Below are 26566 nucleotides of genomic sequence, written 5' to 3' on the forward strand. Positions count from 1 at the left end.
TTGAGCTTCATCCTTAGTTCTTGGTTGAAGATAGTCCGGGTCCTAAGCCTAAGAGTCCTGGGAATAGGAAGAGCAGTGATTCTTCTTACAGCCTCAGCTTCACAGCCATCACTGAGGGGAAGGGCTCAACCATTTCTGCCACCACCACCAGCAGCAGCAGCCACTCCCCAGCTGTTATTGATGGGCAGCCCCAGAGCAATAAGAATGGTGGTACCTCCTTGGCAACTTCTCCCAGGCTGTCAGTGCTAGAGTATTGACTTGTTAGATAATAAGCCATGGAAGACTTTTCAGCAGAGTAGGGCTGCATTGATGCATATCTGGCATATATATGAATGTATGAGGCATATATTAGAGAAACCCAGGTGAAGGTGGGAGAAACTGTTAGGCTCTTACAAGTAGTGGTGGTAAAAAGACTTCTCTAAGGGTACTGGCCATGGAATAGAGAGAAACTGACAAATAAATGTTTTAGGAGGGTCATTGTATATGAGGAAGAGAATTTAACAATGATATGCAAGTGATTTTAACTAATTTTTTTTAAAAAAAGAAGACATTGTGAAAATGTACCTAAATATCAATCCTTTTCATGCTAAATTTTATGTATTTCAGTATCTGTGTTCTGTCAGATGATTGCTGCTTGTAAAGTCAAACCAGAAGTCTTGGACACAGAAGTGTGTTGCAGTATGCAGAGCCAGTGTGGTCTCTGAAATGAGAGATTTTATTTTTGCCAGTAATATTCATTACCAAGTTTCAGACTTGCCCCTGTGAAAAGAACCATTGTCTTACCTTAAGAAGTTTGACAGTTGAGGAATTAGATTTAGAGCTCACCACTTGAGGTGAGAGTAGCCCTTCCCTCTGTGGTTTGCCTCCAATAATATGTCCTGGTCAGAACAATTGCTACTTGGTAGGGATGGGGAGGGAAAGGTTTTTTTTTGGAAGGAGGGAAGTCAGGGCGGGGTTAAGTGACTTGCCCAAGGTCTCCTGGCTAGTAAGTGTTAAGTGTCTAAGGTCCTATTTGCACTCAGGTGCTCCTGACTCCAGGGTAGGTGCTCTATTCACTGTACCACCTAGCTGCCTAGGAGGGAGAGCTTTTGCTCTGGGTAAGTGGTAATTAATGCTTTTGCTTGTTTGAAATGATAGTGTTTTATTTTGCAGTTGTCCTAGAGCCCCCAGATTCAGTATTAACAGTGGTAACATGTCTTTTCAAAGTAGAAAGGTCTTTTTGTAATATGCATCCTCTGAAGAAGAGAAGGCGGGGTGCTTTTATGCTAAGGACTTTATTTATTTGTTATGTACTTGTTTGATATGCAGTCTCAGTGATGAAGCAGTTTTATCCCCGAAAGAAGTATATGTATTTGTTTAGTATGGAAGGGAAGGTATAAGATCCATTTAAAGTAGATTTCTGTGGTCTCAGGAAAAATTCCCATTCTCAGTGTTTAGAGAATAATTAGTCACAAACGTTGTTTGTGACTATTGGTAATTTATTTTATTTTACTGTATATAAGAAAATTTTTGTAGTGCATTTAAGTTATTTTTTATTACAGGTGTAAGGATCTTCAGGACTTTAAGAATTATGTGAACTTTTATATTCTAAAATATTGAACAGATTTAGAAGGTTTTTCTCTTCATGCTTATAAACTTGGGGAATAGAATTTAATCACTTATATAGAGCTAGTGCTAAAAAGGACATCAGAAGCCTCCTAGATCAATGCCCTCATTTTACAGATAAGGAAACTATCTTTAGAGTGGTTGTGACTTAAACCAGTCATACAAGAAGTGCCAGAGGTGGGAATTGAATGAAAGTTTTCTGATTCCAGAAGCAGTGCACTTTCCACCGTACTGTACTTGTGAATAACTTTGCTATGATTCTGTGCTTTAGATTTAGTTCTTAAGGGTTGAGGTATTAGTTTTAAATTAATTCATAAGAAACAGAAACACTGTATTCAAACCTTGATCATCATGTAGGTTTACTTCATTTTACAATGTTTATGTAGACTTGTAGTGAAACTGATATGTATGTGTAGGGCAGGCAGCATACTTGACAGTATTCTTGTACCCCAAACCCAGACTTCTACATGACCAGGGTACATGACCATGGTACATCTTATATTAAAGCATTGTGTTAGTAAGTATGACTGACTTAGCATACTAAACATGTATGTATGGAATTTATAGTAATTGATTAATAAATGCATTTAATGGTTAGAGGTAGGATTAGTGTTATGAATAAAGGTTGTATTCATTTGGTAAACATTTGGCATTGTGCTTATGCTAGGGAAATACAAAACTTTAGGTAAAATTTAGTCTTTTATGGTTCAGTAGTGGGGTAAGACATGGAAACATGTATCTTATAATGCATAGTTTTATGCATGTGTACTGGGTAAATACACTATATATCCAGCTAGCCTAGTTGAAACAGTAAGTCACTCAGAGAGAAGCTTGTGGTCAGAGGGAGGAACTAGTCTAAGGAAACTTGTTTGTAGGGAGACCTAACAAATAAGAATGCCCAAGATGTCAGTGCTTCCTGGAGTAATGATGATCAGTTGTTAAATTGATTGTTAAATATTACCTCTTGGTATTATATGGGTTTAATTAACCCAGAAGACAGAGAAATAGATTCATTTGTGCTTGAATCTGTAGGCTCATCTGGTGTCACTAACTCACATTAGATAGGCAGCTGATAAAGGTAGAGGTAAGCTGTAAGGAGCTGAGATGGTAGAGGATGTTTACTCAGTGGTGGGGAGCAGCTGAGTATGTGGAATAGGGTTTTTCTTTTGCTTTTTGGAGGGGGGAATGCAGGGCAGTTGGGGTTAAGTGACTTGCCCAAGGTCACACTGCTAGTAAGTGTTTAGTGTCTGAGGTCATATTTGAACTCAAGTCTTCCTGACTCTAGGGCCCATACTCTGATTCACTGTGCCACCTAGCCACCCCTGGAATAGATTATTGACTGGGGTCTAGTGCAGTGGTTTCAAAACTTCATGTAGTGATGGCCCTGCATTTTTACAAAAAAATTTTTACTTCCTCCCCCCCATACTTAAGACAATCTACCCTAAAAATTTGTCATATTTTTTTCATATAAAATAAAGATTTTATAATAATACTATAGCTAACATTTATATAATGCTTTCAGGTTTGCAAAGTGTTTTATATATGTTGTCTCATTTGATCCTCACAGCAACCCTGTGAGGTAGGTGCTAGTAATACCTCCATTTTACAGATGAGGAAACTGAGGCTGAGCAAGGTTAAGTGACTTGCCCACATATGTCTGAGGCAGGATTTAAATTCAGGTCTTCTTAACTCCAAGTCCAGGAAACTCTCCACTGCTTTTCCTAGCTGTAGTTATTTTTTTTACAGCAATTTTAACAACAAGAAGTCATGAGCATACGATAAAAATAACCTAATTTGAAGATTCATAAAATACTTTAGAGTTTTTATATTTATATTCAAATGGATTTGTGGTCTCATTACATAGGAAATTGGCTCCAGTGATGTTGTGTTACAAACCATCCATCCATACCTACTTGTCTTGTGTGGACCTTGTCCATCCATGTCCTTTCTTAAATTCACCATAGAATGTCCACCTAGCATGTTGGTTTGGAGGCTTTCCTTGCTTTTTTCTGACAACTGGGTGTCAGGAGAACACACTCTGGCTTTCCACTTGTCATTTGTTGCCTCACTACATTATCAACTCATTTCTTTGTATCATACATCCTTTTTTAAAAAATTTATTTTTTATTTTATATTTTTGGAGGGCAATTGGGGTTAAGTAACTTGCCCAAGGTCACATGGCTAGTAAGTGTTAAGTGTCTGAGGCCAAGTTTGAACTCAGGTTCTCCTGACTCCAGGGCTCTGTTCACTGTGCCACCTAGCCACCCCCATGCATCTTTTTTTTTTTTTTAAAGCAATCGGGGTTAAGTAACTTGCTCAAGGTTACAAGGCCAGTTATTTCTGGGTGTGGTGCTAAGTATCTGAGCCCAGATTTGATCCCCAGGTCATCCTGACACTAGAGCCAGTGCTCTTACTCGCTGAGCCACCTGGCTGCCCCTAAGCAATTGGGGTTAAATAACTTGCTCAAGGTTACACAGCCAGGTGTTTCTGGATGGGTGCTAAGTGTCTGAGCCCAGGATTTGATCCCCAGGTCATCGTGACCCTGGAGTTGGTGCTCTTACTTGCTGTGCTACCTGCCGACCCCTCCATGCATCTCTTTAATGAATTATATTTTACATCTATTCTTAAAGGGTATCTGAGTGAGGGGCATATGCCAAAAGCAGGGGAAGAGAAGGATTTTTTATTATTAGTAGGAAAAGTGTTCTAAAAACCACGAATTACTATCTATCTATATGCCTACTCTCATCTGTACAAAATGTGAGGTTCTTTTTTTTTTTTTAAAGCAATTGGGGGGGCGGCCAGGTGGCTTAGCAATTGAGGTTAAGTGACTTGACCAAGGTCACATGGATAGTTTTGTGTTAAGTGTCTGAGTCTGGATTTGAACTCAGGTCCTCCTGACTCCAGGGCCAGTGCTCTATTCTCTGTGCCACCTAGCTGCCCCCTAATGAGGCTTTTTATATTTAGCATTTTTATAAGCAATCTTTTACTGCAAGTAACCAGTCTTTTTTATGTTGTATATTTTTTAAAAAGTTGCTTTTTTGCTTATTTAAGACATAATTTTCTCTAGAAAAATTCTTTTTTTTTTAATTTTTCAAATGCTTTATTAACTTCTGATTTATATTATTAATTTCCACAAGATTTTGAGTTACAAATTTTCTCCCTGTTTTTCCCCTACCCACCACCCCAGAATAGCAGTCCCACAGGATATCCCCTCCTCCAGTCTGCTCTCTCCCATATCTTCTCCCATACCCCCTTAGACTTTTCCAGTAGGGCATGGTGGATCTCTGTGCTCCAGTGCCTGTATATCTTCTTTCCCAATTACATGTAAGACAGTATTAATAATAGTATCTATATCTATATCTATATAATTTTAAACATTTGATTTTAAAACTTTGAATTCCAGATTCATTCTCTTCCTCCCTTGTCACCCACCCTTACTGGAAAGATAAGCAGTTCAGTATAGATTGTACATGTGTAGCTAATGCAAAACATTCACATAGTAGATATATTGTAAAAGACTGACTATATTTCCCTCCCTCCTATCTTACCACCCACTTGTTCCATTCTCTACTTTGATCCTGTCCCTTTTCAAAAGTGAGTGCTTCCAACTTCCCTTCCCCCCTAGCCTGCCCTCCCTCCCATCATCCCCCCTCTCATCCCCTCTCTCATCCCCTTCCCCCTACTCTCCTGTAGGGTGAGATACCCTATTTAGTGTGTATTTTATTCCCTCCCCGAGCCAAATTCAGTGAGAATAAGGTTGACCCATTCCCTTTTGCCTTCCTATTCTTCCTCTCCATTGTAACCCTTTAACCTTGCCTCTTCTTTATGAGATAGTTTACCCCTTTCTCTCTCCATCACCTCTCATTATATTCCTCTCTCACCTCTTTATTTCCCCTTTTAAGTATCATCCCTTTCTATTAAATTTGTCCTGTGCCCTCTATCTATGTATACCTGTAAGCATATATACACACATTCACACATGTATTCATATGCCCGTATACCCTCAGATACAGACATATATATATATATATATATATTTCTATTTCTATTTCTATTCCCTTCAACTATTTCCATACTGAGAAAAGTTTCATCAGTTACAATTATCGTTTTTCCATGTAGGAATGTTAAAAGTTCAACTTTGATCAGTGGCTTATGATTTATTTTCCCTGTTTACCTTCTCAAGCTTCTCTTGCTTCTTGTATATGGATATCAAATTTTCTATTCAACTCTTTTTTTTTTTTTCATTAAGAATGCTTGAAATTATCCTCTGTTCCATTGAATGACCATATTTTCCCCTGAAAGATGATACTCAGTTTTGCTGGATAGGTGATTCTTGGTTTTAATCCCAGCTCCTCTGCCCTCCGGAATATCCTATTCCAGGCCCTTCGATCCCTCAGTGTAGAAGCTGCCAGATCATGGGTTGTCCTGATTGTGTTTCCATGGTATTCAAATTGTTTCTTCCTGGCTGCTTGTAATATTCTCTCCTTGATCTGGGGATTCCGGAACCTGGCTATAATATTCCTAGGAGTTTTCTTTTTAGGATCTTTTTCAGGAGGTGATCGGTGGATTCTTTCAACCTCTATTTTGCCTTCTGGTTCTGAAACATGAGGGCAGTTTTCCTTGAGAATTTCTTGGAGGATGATTTCTAGGTTCTTTCCCTGATTATGGCTTTCAGGTAGTCCAGTAATTTTAAAATTATCTCTCCTGGATCTATTTTCCAGGTCAGTGGTTTTTCCCATGACATATTTCACATTGCCTTCTATTCTTTCATTTGTTTGGATCTGTTTCACAGCATCTTGATTTCTCTTAAAGTCACTGGCTTCCCTTTGCTTCAGTCTAAATCCGAGGGAACAACTCTTCTCATTGAGCTTTTGAGATTCTTCTCCAGTCTGGCAAATTCATCTTTTTAAGGCATTCTTCTCCTCATTGCCTTTTAGAGCCTCTTTTGCCAGTTGTCAGTCTGTTTTTTAAGGTGTGATTTTCCTCAGTCAGGCTGTTGACTCTCATTTTGTAATTTTCTTGCATTGTTCTCATTTCTCTTCCCAATTTTTCCTCTACTTCTTTTATCTTCTTCTTAAGGTACTCTATGACCTCTGACCAGCACGTATTTTCCTTTGAAACTTTTGGTGCAGGAATTCTGATTTCACTGTCTTCTTCCTTTTCCATGCTTTGCTCCTTTTTGTCCCCAAAATAGGAGTCTAATGTTGCAGTCTTCTGTTTGTTTTGCTTTCTTTGTCTGGTCATGTCGCCCCTCAGTCACTTGACCCCTGGGCTTTTGCCACAGTAGGACTCTGCCACCAGACAGGGGAGCTTTTGTCCCAAACACTGGGGTTTTCTCAGATGCTGGAAGTATTAGTTGGGTGCCCTCTCTGAGGCCTCCACACGCTCTGGCAAGCTGGTCATGCACCCCAGGATCTCCACTCTAGACATCAATCCATATCCAAGCCGTTTAAAGCAAGAGCGATTACCCCTCAAACTTGTGCTTTGTCCCCCTACACTCTGCAGGCCAGGAGGTGAAGCTGCCACGTGGTGCTGGCTCTGCCAGGTGTCTTGGAGGCTTCTTGCCCTGGGGGCAAAAGCTTATGCACCCCTACCTACTGGGTCCCAAAGTCCAGACTGCACTGGCCTCTCACTTTGTCCTTTGCATCTATGTGTTGATGAATCTGGAAACAGCTGTTGGTGATCAGGAGTCCCTCCAGCTGGTGACTGGTCAGGCCCACCCTGGGGCTAAAACCTTGCCTGGGGAGTGGCTGGGCTTGGCTCCCAGAGTGCTGTGCTGGCCACTTACTGCTGGGCTGTCCTCAGCAGGAGGTTAGCTTCTCTATGTCATTTTGTCGGTTCTGCAACTCCAAAGTTTGTTTAGAGTCCCCTTTTACATGGATTGGGGAAGATGGAAGCTGGAGCCTGATGGAGGTCCTGCTTCTGCTCCACCATATTGACTACACCCCCCTAGAAAAATTCTTAACTTTTTGTGTTCTTCATGTACATTTGTGTGATGTCATTTCTTTTTATTAGGATTCATACTAACACATTCATGCAAAGTACACAGAGAGAGTTCTTAACATCAGTAACAGTGTTTGTAAATCCAACTGATATAATGTGTCATATATTTTGGTTTGTTTTTTTTTTATTTGTTTCTGTCTTTCTTTTATTCAAAATGTCTTTTGTACTAGTTTCAGCTGCTCCAGAAGTGGTTTTTTTTCTTTAATCTATTTGTGTATTTATTTATTTGGGATTTTATTCCACCTGCAAATTAAAGAAAAAAGTTAAGAAAAATTTAAGTGTTTGAAAATTTCAGGCTATGATAATTGTTTTTGAATTATCTTAATTCAATATTTTTAATGTAATTTTAATGTGATTTAATGTGAAGTGAAACCTTCACATTCAGATACAGGAAGCAGAACAATAACAGCTCATTTGTGTTATGAATCTATGCCACATCACATATCTCACCCATCTTACCTCTCTTACCACTTTGGGGATGGGAGTTGCATTTTTAATTGCTTCTTTTATTTTTTTTTCTCTTGAACTTAGCAAACACCAAATAATATGGGCATTTCAGTGTTTATAGATTGTGTGTGTGTGTATGTATGTGCATTGATCACAAGAGGAGAATTGCCTGTAAACCTGCCGAGCTCCATTATGTGTACCTTTCTTTTAAATATGTAGTAAATTCATCATCTTAAATTTCAAAGCTATCTTATCTTTGACTTTCTGATCTAATGTTCTTTTCTTCACCTTTAAGAAATGTCAATGACCTTTTTTTCTTTCCTTCTTTTTATTTGTTTACTATCTTATTGCTCCTCTTACCCATCTACAATTGAAAAAGGGGAAAAAAGAAAAACCAAATCCATGTAACAAATTTTCACAGTCAAACAAAAACAAAAGTCTACATTGGCCACAACTAAAAACATTGGTATGTCTCATCCTGTTCCTTGTCCATCACCTCTCTAGGTCAGAAGATAGTTAGCATGCTTCATCATCTGTCTTTTGGAATTGAGGTTGTAATTGAATTAGAAGACTGGAAAGGTAGAGATGAGCCAGACTATGAAAGACTTTAACAAGCCAAACAGAGTATTTTATATTTGAGCCTGGAGGTGATAGGGAGCACTAGAGTTTATTGAATATAAGAGATTGACATGGTAAGGCCAGAACTTGTTAGTTGGAATTGCAACATTTTCCAGAAACACTGGAATGTTTTGCAGTGAATGGGTCAAGGATAAAGCCCCTGCCTCCTGTCCCCCTTTGCCCCCCAGTGCACATAATTTGTTGTTTGTACCTCAGTCTGGACTCCCTGTGTGCCCTTGGGAGTCAAGACAGTCACCAGTGAGTCTTTACTCGTCTGGGAAATTTCTTGTGCAACTGGGACCTTTGTAGGTAGATAAGCAGACCATTGTATCTTCATAGACTAGCTATTCCCAAGGGGGGAAAATGCTGCTTTTGCCATCTTAATTATTCATGATTTCTCCTCCCCTGCCACTCCCATTTAGGTGGAGATTTCTGTTTCACCTCCTCTCTGTCACAATTTCATAAATATGCAAGCTTCTGTTTGAATTCCATATATGTGTTATTTCTCTTGTAATGAATCTAGTTGCTATGTAATGTCTCCTGGACTTGTGGTTTTAGGGGGAAGTAAAGAACAGGGGGAAATTGGGGGAAAATGATATTTTCATCCATGAAAGCTGATAAGATGACCTAGAGAAGAGGATCCAGTATAGAACCTCAGGATACCCAGGGTTAGTGAGTGAGACTGGGATGCAAATCCAGCCAAAAAAACAAACAAAAAACCTAAGGAATAATCAGGAGAGAAACAAGATGTAGCAGTGTCTCAGAAACATAGAAGAAAATAGTTTTAAGGAGAAAAAGGTATTAGCAGTATGAAAGTCTACTGAGTGGTCAAGAAGTATGTGAATTGATGAAAAGCCATTAGATTTGGTAATTTAGAGATCATTGCTAACTTTGGTGAGATTAGTTTGGGTGGAATGATGAGATTGGAAGCCATACTGAAAAGAATTAAGAAGAGAGTGAGGAAAGAAAGCACCTGTTGTAAATGGCCTTCTTATGGATTTTGAAGAAAGGAAGGGAAGGAGGAAAGCACCTACTATTTGCTGGGCACTGTGCTAAGTGCTTTACAGATATCTATCTCATTTTGTCTTCACAACAAACCTGGGAAGTGGGTGCTATTATATATATATATATATATATATATATACACACACACACATATTTATATATTATTTGTTTATATATGCTTCTTTGTTGGAGAGGGGAAGGTAGAGAGCATTTGGGGTTAAGTGACTTGCTCAAAGTTACATTGCTAGTTTTTTGTGTTAAGTGTCTAAAGCTGGATTTGAACCTAGGTCCTCCTGACTCCGGGGCCAGTGCGCTATTCACTATGCCACCTAGCCACCCCTATATATATGTATATTTTAAAAATTATATAACTTGAAAAGGGATTAAGTGACTTGCCCAAACTCAGCTTGTGAATATCTAAGGCTGGATTTGAATTTGCTTTTCTGATTCTGGGCCCAGCACTATGTCTCCTGTATCATATAGCTGTTATGAAAGGGAGGAGAAATATAGCATGACAGTGGTTATGGACCAGTCAAGTAAGGGGTATGTGAAAATGGTGACCAAGACATGGGCATATTTTTTAAGGCAGCATGAAAGCAGCCAGAATGAAACAGGGACTAGATCCTAGATCACAGAGGGGCCTTGGACATTAGAAGTTTGGAATTTGCCCACTTGGCTTTAGGGGGCCCATTGAAAATGACCATGGGTGAATGACCATGACATGTCGCCAGTGTTTAGAATTTATTGGAGATAGGGAAAATTATAAGGAGACCGTTGTGGACATGAGGTAATAAGGGCCTGAATTAGAGTGACAGTAATAGTAGAGAGGAAAATGGTGCATGTAGACCGTTGTGGACATGAGGTAATAAGGGCCTGAATTAGAGTGACAGTAATAGTAGAGAGGAAAATGGTGCATGTAAGAAGTATGGAGAAGGACTCTAAGAAACATTAAACAAAATGAGCATTTTATTTTTTTACATTGTAACAGAAGGTTGTATGTGAAACTCCACATTACTGCCTTAGTTGTCTGTCTTTCTGACCTTGTTTTCTGTGCATTAAAAAAAAAAATGGCTTAGTGCTGCTTTTTGTTTTTTGTTTTTTTGTTACCCTGTCTGGATCCACTCTCTCCTTACCATTCAAAAGGAGGAGAAAAATCCCAAACCTTTGTAACAAATGTGCATTGTCAGGCAAAACAAATTTCTATATTACTGTCCACATCCAAAAATGTATGTCTTACTCTGCATCATGTGTGTATAGGTGGTAACATGCTTTATCATAACTCCTTGGTGATAATGGTTACCCAAAATTTTGTAAATTGCTGTTGTAATTTTGCTTCAGTTCATGGTAAGTCTTTAATAAGTTTCTCTGACGCCATTTATTTCATCATTTCTTACAGCACATTAATATTTGATTATATTCATATAGCATACACAGTTTATTTAGCCATTAGTGGGTAAATTGTATGGGTAAATCCAATTGATGGACATTACCTTAGTTTCCAGACCTTGGTCACCAATAAAAGAACTACTATAAATATTTTTGTATGTATAAGTCTCTTTCTTCTTTCCTTAATTTTTTGGGGTATAAATCCATAGCGGTTTTGCTATATCAAATGGTATACACACAGTTTAGTGACTTTTTGGGCACAGCCCTACATTGTTTTCCAGAACACCTGCACCAATTCATCAGCAGCCTTGTATTAGTGTGTCAGTTTTCCTCACATCTCTTTTTTCTTTTCTATTTGCTTTTTGGAGGGCAGTTGGGGTTAAGTAATTTGCCCAAGGTCACACGTCTAGGATTTTTGTGTGTGTTAAATGTCTGAGGCTGGATCCGAACTCAGGTCCTCCTGACTCTGGGGCCAGCACTCTACTCACTGCGCCACCTAACTGCCCCCCTCACAACTCTTTTAACAATTGTCATTTTCTTATCTTTGCTTATGTTATAGGTGAGATGGTGAATTATATTTCATTTTGGAGGCAATGGGAAGTCTGTGAATTGAGGTGTGGTTGAGTTACATGCTCATATTTGTACTTAAGGAAAATTAGTTTGACAGCAGTGTGAAGTACTGAATCACAATTATTAGTTTTTTGGAACATTTTTTCTTCTCCTTATTGATTGCATGGATTTCTTCTTTTGAAAACTAGTTGTTAATATTCTTTGTCTATTGGAGAATGATTTTTGTTTTGATAAATTTGAATCAGTTCTATATGTATCTTGGATGTAAGACTTTTATCAGAGAAATTTGCCTCAGATTTTCTTCCCTAGTTGTTTCCTTTCTGAATTTAACTGCTTGGGTTGTACAAAAACTTATAAACTTTATATAATTAAAATTGCCCATTTGATTTTCTGTGATGCTCTCTATTTTTTGTTTGGTCATGAATTCTTCCTTTATCTGCAGATCCGAAAGGTAATTTCTTCGCTCCTCTTAGAAGTTGTTTATTATGTAAACCTTTTTGGTGATTTTTTAAAAAAAATATTCGTTTATTTTTAGTTTACAACATTCAGTTCCACAAGCTTTTGAGTTTTAAATTTTCTCCTTTCCACTCTCCCTACTCCCCAAGACGGCACGCAATCTGATATCGGCTCTACATATACATTCACATTAAACTTATTTTCACATTAGTCATGTTGTAAAGAAGAATTATAATCAATGGAATGAACCATGAGAAAGAAGAAACAAAACAAAAAAGAGAGAGAGCAAATAATATGCTTCAATCTGCATTCCAACTCTGTAATTCTTTCTTTAGATGTGGATAGCATTTCCCATCATGAGCCTTTTGGAGTTGTTTTAGAACCTTACATTGCTGAGAAGAGCCAAGTCTTTCAAAGTTAGTCATCACACAATAAGACTTATGTAACCATTTAAGGTTTATATCATTTATCTATGTAGAGCTTATCTTGGTATGTGGTATAAAGTTTTGAATTATACATAATTTCTCCCAGACTGTAATCCATCTGGTTTTTGTTGAATAGTGAATACTTTTCTCGGTTTCTGGAGTTTGGGTTTATCTAACTATTATTCTACTACATTCATTTGGATCTCTTTATTGTGCAGTATATCATTTGTTTTCTGATCAACCAATACCAAATTGTTTTAGTAATTACTAATTTGTAATACAGTTTGACATCTGGTACTACTAGGTCTCCTTCTTGGCCACTTTGTATCATATCTGATACCCTTGAGATTCTTGACCTTTTGTTCTTCCACATAAAGTTTCTTCCTGTTATACCTAGTTATATAAAGCAATCCTTTGGTAGTTTTATTGGTATGCTCTCAATGAGTAAATTATTTCACGTAATATTAACATTTTATTATATATGCTCATCCTACCCATGAGCACTTACTTTTTCTCCAATTATGTGGATCTGTTTCCTGTAAAAATGTTTTGTAGTTGTATTCATTTGATTCTGGTGTATGTCTCAATTTCAAACAGCATGTATTTATTAAACACCTACTATGTGCCAGGCACTGTATTTGGTTCTGGGGATACAAGTTCAAAGAAAGAAACAATCTCCACTAATTGTAAGCTAATATTCTAATGGGATAGATAATAAATACATATAAAAATACATACAGCACAACTATAACTAGCAGTTGAGGGGATCAGGAAAAACTTATTATACCTGAGTATTAAAGGAAGAGAAGGACTCTTATGAGGTGGAGGGTATGGAGGGAGTGTGGTCCATACTTGGGGAAACTGTCAGTGCAAAGACAAGGAGACAGAAGATGGAGTATCTTGAGTGAGGAACAAAGAAAAGGCCAGTTTGGTTGGATATCAGTGTGGGAAGGACAGTAATATCCAATGAGTCTAGAAAGATAAGTTAGATCCAGTTGCATTGGGCTTTAAAAGCTAAACATGAATTATATTTCATCTTGGAGGCAATGGGAAGTCTGTGAATTGAGGTGTGGTTGAGTTACATGCTCATATTTGTACTTAAGGAAAATTAGTTTGACAGCAGTGTGAAGTACTGAATGAAGTGAGAAGAGATTTGAGGTAGAGTGACCAGTTAGGCTGTTGCAATAACCAAATGACAGATCATGAGAACCTGAACTAAGGTTGTAACTGTGTGAGTAGAGAGAGAGGAGTAGATTTGAGATATTATGGATAAATGGTCAAAGGATATGAATAGGCAGTTTTCAGAGGAAGAAATTGAAACTATAATCATATGAAAAAATGCTCTAAATCACTATTGATTAGAGAAATGCAAATCAAAACAACTGAGGTATCATCTCACACCTATCAGATTGGCTAATATGACAGAAAAGAAAAATAATAAATGTTGGAGAAGACGTGGGAAAATTAGAACACTAATGCTTTGTTGATGGAATTGTGAATTGATACATCCATTCTGGAGAGCAATTTGGAGCTATGTTCAAAGGGCTATAAAACTGCGCTTAGCCTTTGATCCAACAATACTATTACTAGCTCTAGCTCCTAAAGAGATCATAGAAAAGGGAGAAGGACCCACGTGTATAAAAATATTTGTAGCAACTCTTTTTTTGGTGGCAAAGAATTAGAAATTGAGGGGATGACCATCAATTGGGGGATGGCTGAACAAGTTGTGATATATGAATGTAATGGAATACTATTGTTCTATAAGAAATGATGAGCAGGTAGATGTCAGAAAAACCTGGGAAGACTTAACATGAACTGATGCTGAGTGAAGTGAGCAGAACCAGGAGAACATTATTCACAAGAGCAGCAGCATTTTGTGATGATTAACTATGATAGACTTAACCCTTCTCAGCAATACAGTGATCCAAGACAGTTCCAAAAGACTCAGTGATGGAAAATGCTAACCATATCCAGAGAAATAATTGTAGGTTCTGAATGCAGATTGAAGCATACTGTTTTCATTTTTTTTGTTTTTTCTTTTTCATGGTTTTTCCCTTTTGTTCTGATTCTTCTTTCACCACTTGACTAATGTGGAAATATGTTTAACATGATTGTACATGTATGACCTATGTCAGATTGCTTGTCTTCTTGGGGGGGAGGGGAGAGAGGGAGGGAGAAAAATTTAGAACTCAAAATTTTACAAAAATGAATGTTGAAAACTCTTTACAAGTAGTTGGAAAAAATACTATTAAGGAAAAAATAAAGAATTAGAAAACTAGCACCAAAAACAAACATTTCCTTGATTAAAAAAAAAGATTAGAGATATTGTGAAGGTAGATAGCAGGATTTGGCATTGTCTGAATATGTGGGCTTTGGAAAAGTGAATAGTCCCAAATAGCCAAGTTTGTTGCATATGTGGAAGTCACTGGAAGGATGGTGATGCCTTAGACAGAAATAGGGAAATTTGGAAGATGGGAGGTTTTAGGAGGAAAGGTAATGAGTTCAATTTTAAACATGCTTAGTCTATTATGTCTCAGGGATCATCTAGTTTGAAATGTCCAATAGGCATTTGGTTATACAGGACTGAAACTTTGGGGGGGTAAGAATGGGGCCGAAATATATAGATCTTGGAGTCATTAGCTTGGAAATAATAAACAAATATGTGGGACTTGAGGTTATCATGATTGTGTAGAAGGTGAAGAACACAGGGCTCAGGACAGAACCTTTGGGGACACCCAAAGTTAGGGGCATGATAATAATGAAGAGCCAGCAAAACAGACTTAGAAGGAATGCTCAGGTAGAAGAATCAGTAGAGTGCTGTCATGAAAACCCAGTGAAGAATGATTATCATGGAGGGGAGGGTGTTATTATAGATTGAGAAGGATTAGGAATGAGAAAAAAACCTTCAGATTTGGAATCTAAGAAGTAATTAATAACTTTGGAGAAAATAGTTTCAGTTGAATGATGAGGGGCGAGTGAAAGGAGAGGATGTAGAGGCTTTAAAAAAAGAAACTTTTTTTTTCCACAATGGAAAGTTTGGGCAGAGTTGTATTGGGACATGTGTGGGGTTGGATTGAGGGGAATAGGTATGCAAGATTATGAGGAAGGGAGCAGAGGACAATTTTCTCCTAAATAGCCTCTGACAGATTCTTACAGGGAATAGAGACATTAGCAGCATAAAAAGAAAGAATCATAAAAAGTGGCAAATGGGGACAGAAGCTCACAGTCTTCAAGGCATGTTGCACAGGGTGCTAGACTAGGTCTCGGAGGAAGTTCATCTCTGACTGGCTTCTCTAGTTGGTGTTTTGCCTGGTTCTGGATCTGTGTTCAGCCTTGGGTATGCTTGATTCAGGGTGGCCTTATTGTTCTTTTCCCCAAGGGCTGGTGGAAAGGAGAGGATGTAGTGTTGGAGAGTATAATCTGAAGAGCGTAGACCTAGATCTGGGTTCTTTCTGTACCTGCCAGATGCACATGGTCCTGCTTTTTTCCTTCAGGGTGACTAGTAGAGGGGAAAAGGGGCTTGTTGGTAGGTTGGTAGATTCTCAAGCATTTTATACATTCTGTGTTTGTTTTAAGTAGAATTTCTCTTTTTGTTTTTTTCCTGCTGGAATTTGTTGGTAATATAAAAAAATGCTAAAGATTTATGTGGATGTATTTTTTGTCCTGCAGTTTTGCTGAAGTTATTTTTTCAGTCATTTTATTTGATTCTCCAAATCATATTGTCTCTAGAAAGCAATGTAATTTTGTTTCCTTTCTTCATCTCTTTATTTTTTCTTATTGCTATAGCTGGTATTTATAGTACTATCACACACACACGCACATACACACACATATATATGTATATATATACATATATATTAGTGGTGATAATCTTTGCTTTACTCTTGATCTTACTGGAAAGCCTCTGCATTGTTGCTATTGCATATAATGCTGATTCTTGGTTTCAAATAGATACTGTTTACCTTATGAAGGAAAGGTTCATGTATTCTTATGTTTTCTGGTGTTTTTAAATAGAAATCAATGTTATAATTTGTCAGAACCTTTATCTGCATCTATAGATGCAATTATTTATTATTATTATTGATATGGTTTAGTATGTTTATATATTGGACCAACCCTGCATTTCTGGTATAACTCCAACCTGGTCATAGCCTACGATCTTTGTGATATGTTACTGTCATTTCTTTGCTATTTTATTAAAAAATTTGAATCAATGTTCATTAGGGATATTGATCTTTAGTTTCCTTTCTGTATTTTGACTTCCTGGTTTAGGTGTTTATAACATAGAAGGAATTTGTCTGCATTCCTTTTCCTGTTATTGTAAAGTTAATGTAAATTGGAATTAATCATTCTTTGAATATTTGATAGAATTTGCTTATATATTCATCTGGTCCTGAGTTTTTTTTCCTTTGATAGTTAATTTATGGCTTGTTCAATTTCTTTTTTCCAAGATTGGGTTATTTCAAAATATTCTCCCATTTCTTATTCTGTTAATATGGGCATATAATGTTTTTTAAATATTCATTTCATTTTAAGTTGACGGTTTTGTTGGCATATACTTCGGGTAAATAGTTTCTCTTAATTTCCTTTGTTTCTTCATTTCTTATGTATTTTTTTTTTTTTTTAGTTTTTACACTGGTAATTTGCTCTTTCTCTTTCCTTTATTTAATCAAATTAGTTAATATATCTATTTTATTCTTTTTCCCTCTGGGGGAAAACAGCTCCTAGTTATTTTAACTGTTAATTTTATTAATATCTCCTTTAATTTTCAGAATTTCTATTTTAGTGTTGATTAGGTTTTTTTAAAAATTGTTGATATTTTAGCTGGATGCCCAATTCATTGATCTGTTCTTTCTCTCTTTTATTGATGAAAGTGTTTAGAGATATGAATTTTCCGCTAAGGACTGCTTTGGCTGCATCCCAAAAATTTTGGTATGTTTTCTCATTGTTGTCATTATCTTTGATGAAACTATTTATTGTTTCTATGATTTGTTCTTTGATCTAAACATTCTTTAAGATAAATTATTTAGTTTCCATATGATTTGAATACTTTTCCTTAGTGGCTCTTGAGTATAATTTTTATTGTGTTGGGACAGCAAAGGATGTATTTAATATTTTTGCATATGTTTGTAAGAGTATGTGGTCATTTTTTGGTAAAATTGCCATGTATAGTTGAAAAAAAAAAAGTGTGTGTATGTGTATGTATACCTTTCTGTTTCTACTCAGCCATTGCCAGAAATCCATCATATCTGACTTTTCAAAAATTGTTTGCATGTTCTTAGCTTGTTTTTTTTTTTATTTGTCTTGTTCTGAAAGGGATACATTGAGGTCCTCCACCAGTATAGTTTTCCTCCCTAATTCTCCCTGTAACTCATTTTTAGCATTTGGATGATATAGTATTCAGTTTATACACACAAACACACACACAAATATATCATTTCTGTTAATTCACAGCCTATGATACCTTTCAACATAATCATCTTTTTTTTGTTGTTGCCTCGTCTAAAATCATGGTTACTGCTTTTTTTATTCAGCTGAAGCATAATAGATTTTATTCCAGCCCCTTATTTTACCTCTGCATGAATCTTTATATTTCAGGTACGTTTCTTGTAAATAATGTATTCAAAACATCCTGTTATCTTCTACCATTTTATGGGTGAGTTCATCACATTCACACAGTTATAATTTAATTATTCTTTATGTCCCTCCATCCTATTCTCTTTTTTTTCTCTTTGATTTCCCTCACCTTTTACAACGAAGGTGACAAGAAAAGTGTGCTCTGTTCTTGAAGCAGTCTTCTTCCTTTTCCCTGATCTCCTTAACTCTTCCACCACACACACACTCACACGCACACAGACACATGCTTCCCCCATTCCCTACCCCTGACCTTTCTAAGTTCTTACCTTTTCTTTCCTTTAAACTCTTCTTTCTGTTCTACCATCCTTAGGAGTTTGTCTTGTTTATGATTGATCCCTTCCTGAATCTGTCATAAAAAAAAAAAAATTCTTCCCTTCCTCCTTATCTTGGTACCCTGGTCAGTTGAATGTATTTTTCCAGTAAATGTTTTTTCTGTTCTGCTTTCCTTTGATCAATTCAAATGAAAGCGGCATTCATATGATACCCATTGCAGCTACCTTTTCCTTGTTCATAGTATAGTCTTTTACTTTAAAAACTGAGATTATATGAGATAATAAATTCCCTCATCCTTACTTTTCTAATGAATTTCTTTTCCCTACACTTTACTTTCTTAAAATCATTAAAACAGGGGCGGCTAGGTGATACAGTGAGTTAGAGCTCTGGCCCTGGAGCCAGGAGGACCTAAGTTCAGATCCAGCCTCAGACACTTAACACATACACACACACACACACACACACACGTCATGTGACCTCAACTGCCCTCCAAAAGAAGCAAAAAAAAGAAAAAAGAAAAGAAAATTATTAAAGCAAAATTCTGGCCCTCTCATATTATGACTTTAATGTTCTAAGGGAACATATAAACATTTCATTTTTGTATAGTCTTTTTCTGCTTGATCATATTTCAGAGTTTCTATGCAGCATCGATCTTCTTGCCAGGAAGTTTTCTATTTCATTAAGAATACATTTTCTCCCCCTTGAAGGATTTTACTCAGTTTTCATAGGTTAAGTTATTCTTGACTATAGGCCTATATCTCTTTTGCCTTTTGGATGATCATGATCCAGACTCTTCACTTTTTCATAATGGTAACTGTCAAGTTTTGTGTGATCCTGACTATGACTTCTCAGTACTTGAATTCTTTCTTTCTGACTACTTAAGAGTATTTTTGCTTTGACATGACAGCTCTGGATTTGGGTTATGACATATTTGGGAGTTTTAATTTTAGAGTTTCTTTTAGGAGGTGATTGGTGAATTCTTGTTTTCATTTTGCTTTCTTCTTGTACTAGATCTGTGTAATTTTCTAAATCACATATGATCCTGACCCTTTGGTACTTGAATTCTTTTTTCTGGTTGTTTCTAGTGTTTTTTTCTTTGATCTGAAAGCCCTGGATTTTGGCTCTAATGTTTCTAGGAATTTTTATTTTATTTCTTTCATGAGGTGTTTGGTAGATTCTTTTTATTTCTATTTTGCCCTCTGGTTCTTAAAGGCATTGATAACTTTCTTTCTGATTTCTTTAAATAAGATGTTTAGATTATTTAGACTTGACTTTTAGGTTAACAATCCACAGATTGTTTAGTAGTCTCTCTTTGATGTTTTCCAAATTGGTTATTTTTTTTTTTTTTACATAAGATACCTTATACTTATTGTCTTGACATTGTTTTAATATTGTTATCTTTTGGAATCATTGGTTCATTCTAATTTTCAAGATATCTGTTTGCTTGGGAAAGATTTTATGCCTCTTATGCCAAACTATTCTCTTTCCAATTTTTTTCCTTAGCTTTAATTTCTTTTTTGATGTTTTTCACCCTTTGGTGTTCTCCTTTTCCACTTCTTTTCCTGTGTTTTTTTAATGTGAATTTTAAAGTCATTTTTAGTTCAAACACCCCCTTATCCTCCCTCCCCCCCCCCCCCCCCCCCCCCCCTCTTTTTCTTCCTTTCTTTTTTTCCTTTTCCACTTCTTAACTCAGTTTTTTTTGATTTAAATTTTGATGTAATTTTTAGTTAAATTTACCCCATATAAAACCCACCCCCCCCCCCCAATCCTTGCTTTATCTCTTCAGGAATTCTAGTTGAAGTTTTTATCCAAAATGTATTTTTTTTTGAGATTTTGCTTATACATGTTTTGGAGTCAATCTCTTCATCTACATTTGTGTCTTGAGCAACTATCACCATAATACTCCTGTATGTTTTTTTTTTCTTTTAAACTTTACTTATTCTTCCAGCTTGGGTTTAGGCTTAGTGTACTGAGTTGCCTGGAGGGGATATCAGGGGCTTTGGTTGGACCTCATTTATCTTCTCTGTAGTCCCTATGATCGTTTCTTGGAGTATTCTGTTCTTCAAGCATCTCAGGGACATCTTAGACTGGGGAACTAAAATCTTTAGTATGCCTTAAGTAGTGTCTTTTTTTAGGCAGACCTTTTGCTCTGAACTCTGTAAACTCTTCGTCCTGGTTTGGATATTGGAGACACAACTTGTGCCTTTTGGAGTTCAAGTATGAGCTAACAGGAAAGTTCTGTAGGTTTAGAGCAACATGTCTACAGACTATTCCTTAGTCTGATCTCCCTTCCGTGGCAGCTCAGTTAATTGCTGCAATTCAAGAGCTGTAGACTTGACTGGGGACCCTATTTTGAATTCATTGCCACACAGCTGCTGCTAGTTTTGTTCTTGCTCCTTTTCTAGTACCCTACCTCAGAACGGGTCTGAGCTCCTAGTCATTTCTTCTAGCCACAGTTTTGCTTTTCCTTCCTTGCTGGATCTGACACTCAGCCCTGGGAACTGATGAGCATAGCTGCTGGATGTAATTTGTTACAGCTCACTGAACAGTATACAGAATTGGTGCCTTGATCTGTACCTACTTCTCCCCATCTTTCTGTCAAACATATTTGCAGAAGGAACTCAGTCCCTGGACTCCTGAAGGCTTTGTGCTGGGCATTCTCTAGCTATTTCTCTAGGCTAACCTTTCCTGGAAAAATGACTGACTAGTTTTTTCTTGGATTTCCCATTTGTTACTTTGGTGTTATTGCTTTTTGGAATAGTTGGAGAAGAGTGCTACTGTATTGTTTCTTCTTACTGTGCCATTTTTGCCAGTCTTCCCTTTACCAGATGATTTTTGTTAAATAATGAGTTCTTACACTAGTGAGTCTTTCTGTTTATAAAGCACTGTGTTATTGTGAATTTGTGGGTCTTGGCACATAACTAGTTGTAGAGATATTTTGCAAGGATTTGAGGCTGGAATTCAATTCCCATATAATATATGCTCTTTAAGGGCAGAATCTGCCTTATTTTATATTTGTATCTGTAGTGCTTTGTATCATATTGTATTTGTATATATTTGTATCATGTCTAACATATAAAAATATTTAAATGCATGATTATTGATTTATAATTATTGGAAAAATGATAAAATCATTCACAGAAATAGAAGAAACTAGTTTGGAGAAAAATATGATGGCAGAATATCCACATGGAAATGGCTAGTAGACAGTTGGAGATGATGAACTGGTACTTATGAAAGAGACTAGAGATGAAAATTTGAAAGTGTTCTGTATAGAGTTAAATTAAAGCTGTCATGTACCTTAGAGAAACTCCAGGGAAATTAAGTGACTTAGCTAAAGTTGACAAAGAGAATCAGAACTTAAACACAGATCTTTGACTAGAAATCCAGCGTTCTTTCTCTTGTAATAGCTATTGAAGCCATGAATGTAGGAATGCAGAAAAAATAAGAGCATTGAGGACAGAGTCTTGGGGTATGTCCAGTTGAAGAGCAGGGAGAAATAATCTTAAGTAAAGGTGCGAGGAGAAACTGCAGTGTAGTATACCAAGAGACAAAGGAAGAAAAAGGTTTTTGTTTATTTATTAGGGGGGAGTGGGCTAGGAGGATAGTAGGATTGAGTGATTTCTTGTGATTGGACATATTGATTTAAAATCATTAGTTAGAGATGGAAGGGATCCATTGATCCCAATAATAATTTTACAGATAAGGAAAATTATCTTTTTTATGGTCAATTTTATTATTGACCATAAATGATGTGGCCAGATGTTCTGTGGGTATATTGTGAGAGTGACAAGGAGTACCATCATGTTCTTCCTTATCAAGAAGCAGAGGACTATCCTTACGGACCAGTACAATTTTATGATCAAGGTTTGCCACACAGTGGCAAAGTCAGGCTTCCAGTTTGGGTCCTTTAAATCTAGCTTTCTTGTTGTTTATTGGCAATATCAAGTTGTTAGTTTACCCTTTATAAAGTGAGGTGTAATTTCCTTGGAAAACATTTATGTTTATATTTGTCATTGTGCGGGAGGAGAAAATTTTTTAGTTCATAGAAGAAAAAATAATTTAAAGGACTGCTGTTACGTTTCTATGCGAATTCATTTCCTCATGTATTGTATTATGGTGTGTAAAATGATGTAATTTTAATTTTAGGAATAGTTTTTTTAGAAGAGAGCCACAAAAAATTATTAAAGGTTTTAAAAACAAGATCTCCATAAGAAAAATTTGAAAGTGCTAGGATCATTTATCCCAGAGATGAGAAAACTCTGGTATGATTTAATGATTTTCAAGCTTCTAGAGATTTTATTTTTCAGAAGATAGAACATTTACCTCTGTTGAGGAAGAATGTATCTAAATAGTACCATAAAGGATTTATTATGTGCAGCCTGCTTGTTTTTTTTTTTTTTTACCAAGATTTAGTTGCAGGTTTTTTTACCTGCTCTTTACCTAGTTTTTCTCTCTTGGATATCTCATCCACATCTCTTCTAAATTGTAATTATGTACATGGCCCAACCTTTATCAAAAAGGGAAGTAAATTTACTCTACAGTAAAATAGATATCCTTGTAGATAACTGTATATGTATGTATGTATGTATGTATATTACTATAAACATGTATATAACATATATAAGATCATAAATTCTCGCAAATTTTCCCCATTATCCCTCCCTTTAGCCCTTTTAAAAAAAATTTATTTTGAAATTAAATTAAAAATTTTTTTAAAGCAATTGGGGTTAAGGAACTTGCTCAAAGTTACACTGCCAGTTATTTTGTGTGGGTGCTAAGTATCTGAGGCCAGAACCGATCCTGGGTCTCCCAACTCCAGGGCCGGCGCTTTTACTCACTGCACCACCTGGCTGCCCCTCCTTTAGCCCTTTTAGAGAGCCATCCAATATAATAATATAGCAAATAATATTTTTTAAAGAAAAGAAAAAGACAAATAATATTTTTTTTCAAAGAAAAGAAAAAGAAGAGGAAAAATCTACCAGCATAACTGATCCATCATACATTGAAAAAATTTGAAAACATGTACAATGTGCGATACTTGTGGATCTACCACCCCCACAACGGAGTAGGCTAGGAATGTCTTCTCATCTTTCTTCATTAGGGTTCTGATTGATCTTTATAATTTTGTTGTATTTGCCTTTTTTTTTTTGATGTGAGGTTCTTTACATTTACATTGCTGTAGTTATTGCATATATTGATTGGGGGTGGGTTCTGCTTACTTCACTCTGCATCAATTCATGTAGGTCTTTCCATACATCTCTGTATTCATCATATACTTACTTAATTACAGCAAAGTAATATTTCATTTCATTCATGTACCACAATTTGTTTAACATTTTTCCAGTCTTTGTTTCCAATTCTTTGCTATTACAAAAAGTGCTGCTATAAATATTTTGGTATATATGGGGACTTTCTTCTTAATGGCTTCCTTGAGAAGTAAACCCAGTAACGGGATCTCTAGTTCAAAGGGTATGGACATTTTAGGCACTTTATTTGCGTAATTAAAAATTGCTTTCCAAAATTCTTGGAGCATTTCATAGCTCTACCAGCAATGTATTATTAGTGTCGCTATCATCCTACAACCCCTCTTGACTATTGCCATTTTTTTGTTGTTTTTGCTAGTTTGCATGGTATGCAGTAAAACCTCAGAATTGTTTTGATTTGTATTTCTCCTATTAATAGTGACTTAGAACAGTTTTTCGTGTAGTTGTAAATACTTTGAAATTTTTCTTTTGAGAACTGTTTGTTCATATCCTATTTAATGGAGAATGGCTATTAGTCATTTATAGATGTATACGTACCTCTCCCTGCCCCCCATGATACCAAACCCTTGTCGGAGAAATATTACAGAAAGATTTTTTTTCTCATTGAACATTATCCCCTTATCTGAGGTGCATTAATTTTATCTGTACAGAGGCTTTTTGGTTTCATGTAATCAAAGTTATCTATTTTATCTTTTGTAATTGCCTCTATCTCTTGTTTGGTTAAGAATACTTCTCTTACCCATAGAGTTGAGAGGTATATGAACTGCTTCACTTTTGATTTTTTTTGTGGTATGATTTTTCATGTTAAGATCCCATACCCGTTTAGAATGTATTGTACAAACAAAGTGGTGTATGGTGTTGGTCTAAGCCCAGTTTCTACCAGATGGCTTTCCAATTTTCCTAGCAGTTTTTATCAAATGAGAACTTTTCCCTTATATACTTAGTGATTGATGGGGAGGAGTAGTTTCACTTATTGAACATCAATCCTTTCATAGAAGACAGTCTCTTGATCCATTTTTTATGCAAGGAATAATTTATATTTTTTCATTTAAAAATAAAAATAATTAGCCTTGTTTTTTCATATTCACTGAGTTATTAAATATTTATTAAGTATCTACTATGTTGGGGAGGCTAGGTGGCACAGTGAATAGAGCACCGGCCCTGGAGTCAGAAGGACCTGAGTTCAAATCTGACCTCAGACACTTCACATGCTTACTAGCCATGTGACCTTCGGCAACTCACTTAACCCCAGTTGCCCTGCCCTCCCCCTCCAAAAAAAAAGCGCAAAAAAAAAGTATCTACTATGTGCCAGGCACTTGGGGGACACAAAGGAAAGCAAAAGGCTGCTTCACAGTTTAATGGGGGAGACAAATGCTAACAATTATGTACATGCAAGATATATACAGTGTGAATGGGAAGTAATATCAGAGGGAAGGCACTAGAAGTGGGGGTAGGGGGAAATAAGGATGGACTGCAAAAGACCTGCCTACTTAGCAGTATTTACCTGTTAACAAAAATTTACATTTCAACTTTGGAATCTATAAATTCTGAATTTGTATTTTTAGTAATTACTTTTTAAAAGTTACAGTAAGGGGTGGCCAGGTGACTCAATGAGTAAGAGCACCGGCTCCAGTGTCGGGATGACCTGGGGATCAAATCCCGTCTCAGATACTTAGCACCACACCCAGAAATAACTGGTCGTGCAACCTTGAGCAAGTTAACCCCAATTGCTTTTTAAAAAAAAGTTACGGTAATAAATTCCTTCTTATTTATAATGTTTAAGTTACTAGAAAATAGAAAAGTGATTTATTTTCAGTGTTATGACTTAGGAAGATGAAAAATCCCTAAGTAGTAGAAAATACATAATACATTGATTTGTAACTATACCAAACTCTTTTTTTTTACAGGTAGAAGAAGACAGAGAGTACATCGCCCTCGTTCTCCAATATTGGAAGAAAAAGATATCCCACCTCTTGAATTTCCTAAATCCTCTGAGGACTTAATGGTGCCCAATGAGCATATAATGAATGTTATAGCCATCTATGAAGTCCTGCGGAACTTTGGCACCGTTTTACGCTTATCTCCTTTTCGTTTTGAAGACTTCTGTGCTGCTCTCGTAAGTCAAGAGCAGTGTACACTTATGGCAGAGATGCATGTAGTACTTTTGAAAGCAGTTTTACGTGAAGAAGACACTTCAAATACTACCTTTGGACCTGCTGACCTGAAAGATAGTGTTAATTCCACACTATATTTCATAGATGGAATGACATGGCCAGAGGTTCTGCGGGTATATTGTGAGAGTGACAAGGAGTACCATCATGTTCTTCCTTATCAAGAAGCAGAGGACTATCCTTACGGACCAGTACAAAATAAAATCAAAGTTCTGCAGTTTTTAGTAGATCAGTTTCTTACAACGAATATTGCTCGTGAAGAATTGATGTCGGAAGGGGTGATACAATATGATGACCACTGTAGGGTTTGTCACAAACTTGGGGATTTGCTTTGCTGTGAAACTTGCTCAGCAGTATACCATTTAGAGTGTGTGAAACCACCTCTTGAGGAGGTACCAGAGGATGAATGGCAGTGTGAGGTCTGTGTGGCACACAAGGTACCTGGTGTAACTGACTGTGTTGCTGAAATCCAAAAAAATAAACCATATATTCGACACGAACCTATTGGATATGACAGAAGTCGGAGGAAATACTGGTTTCTAAACAGAAGACTCATTATGTAAGTATAGGCCAATGTAGGTGTAGTCTAAATAACAATAGTTTTGTTTTTGTATAAGAGGCTTTGGTGTAAAGTAGCATTTTTCTTTTTGACTCATAGTTGTGGTATAATGTATAATTATTATTAGTGTTATTATAAAGTTAA

The 26566-nt window shown here is 36.5% G+C and overlaps 1 protein-coding gene and 1 long non-coding RNA gene across 2 annotated transcripts in view; one reads left to right on the forward strand and one right to left on the reverse strand.

Moving 5' to 3' along the window:
• Positions 1-26566, reverse strand: part of LOC138152623 (uncharacterized) — a 634969-nt gene that overhangs the window by 459682 nt on the left and 148721 nt on the right. The gene's annotated exons all lie outside the window — the stretch shown is intronic.
• The window catches only part of BPTF (bromodomain PHD finger transcription factor), a 193334-nt gene that overhangs the window by 44047 nt on the left and 122721 nt on the right, over positions 1-26566 (forward strand). The window contains exon 2 of the mRNA XM_069076836.1: positions 25600-26424. Within this exon, the coding sequence (XP_068932937.1) occupies positions 25600-26424 (825 nt within the window). The remainder of the gene's footprint in view (positions 1-25599; positions 26425-26566) is intronic.

This window comes from Petaurus breviceps, unplaced genomic scaffold (assembly GCF_028583685.1).
Source record: "Petaurus breviceps papuanus isolate PSGF00001 unplaced genomic scaffold, PetGlider_PUasm1.0 90925, whole genome shotgun sequence".
Classification (NCBI taxonomy): Eukaryota; Metazoa; Chordata; class Mammalia; order Diprotodontia; family Petauridae; genus Petaurus; species Petaurus breviceps.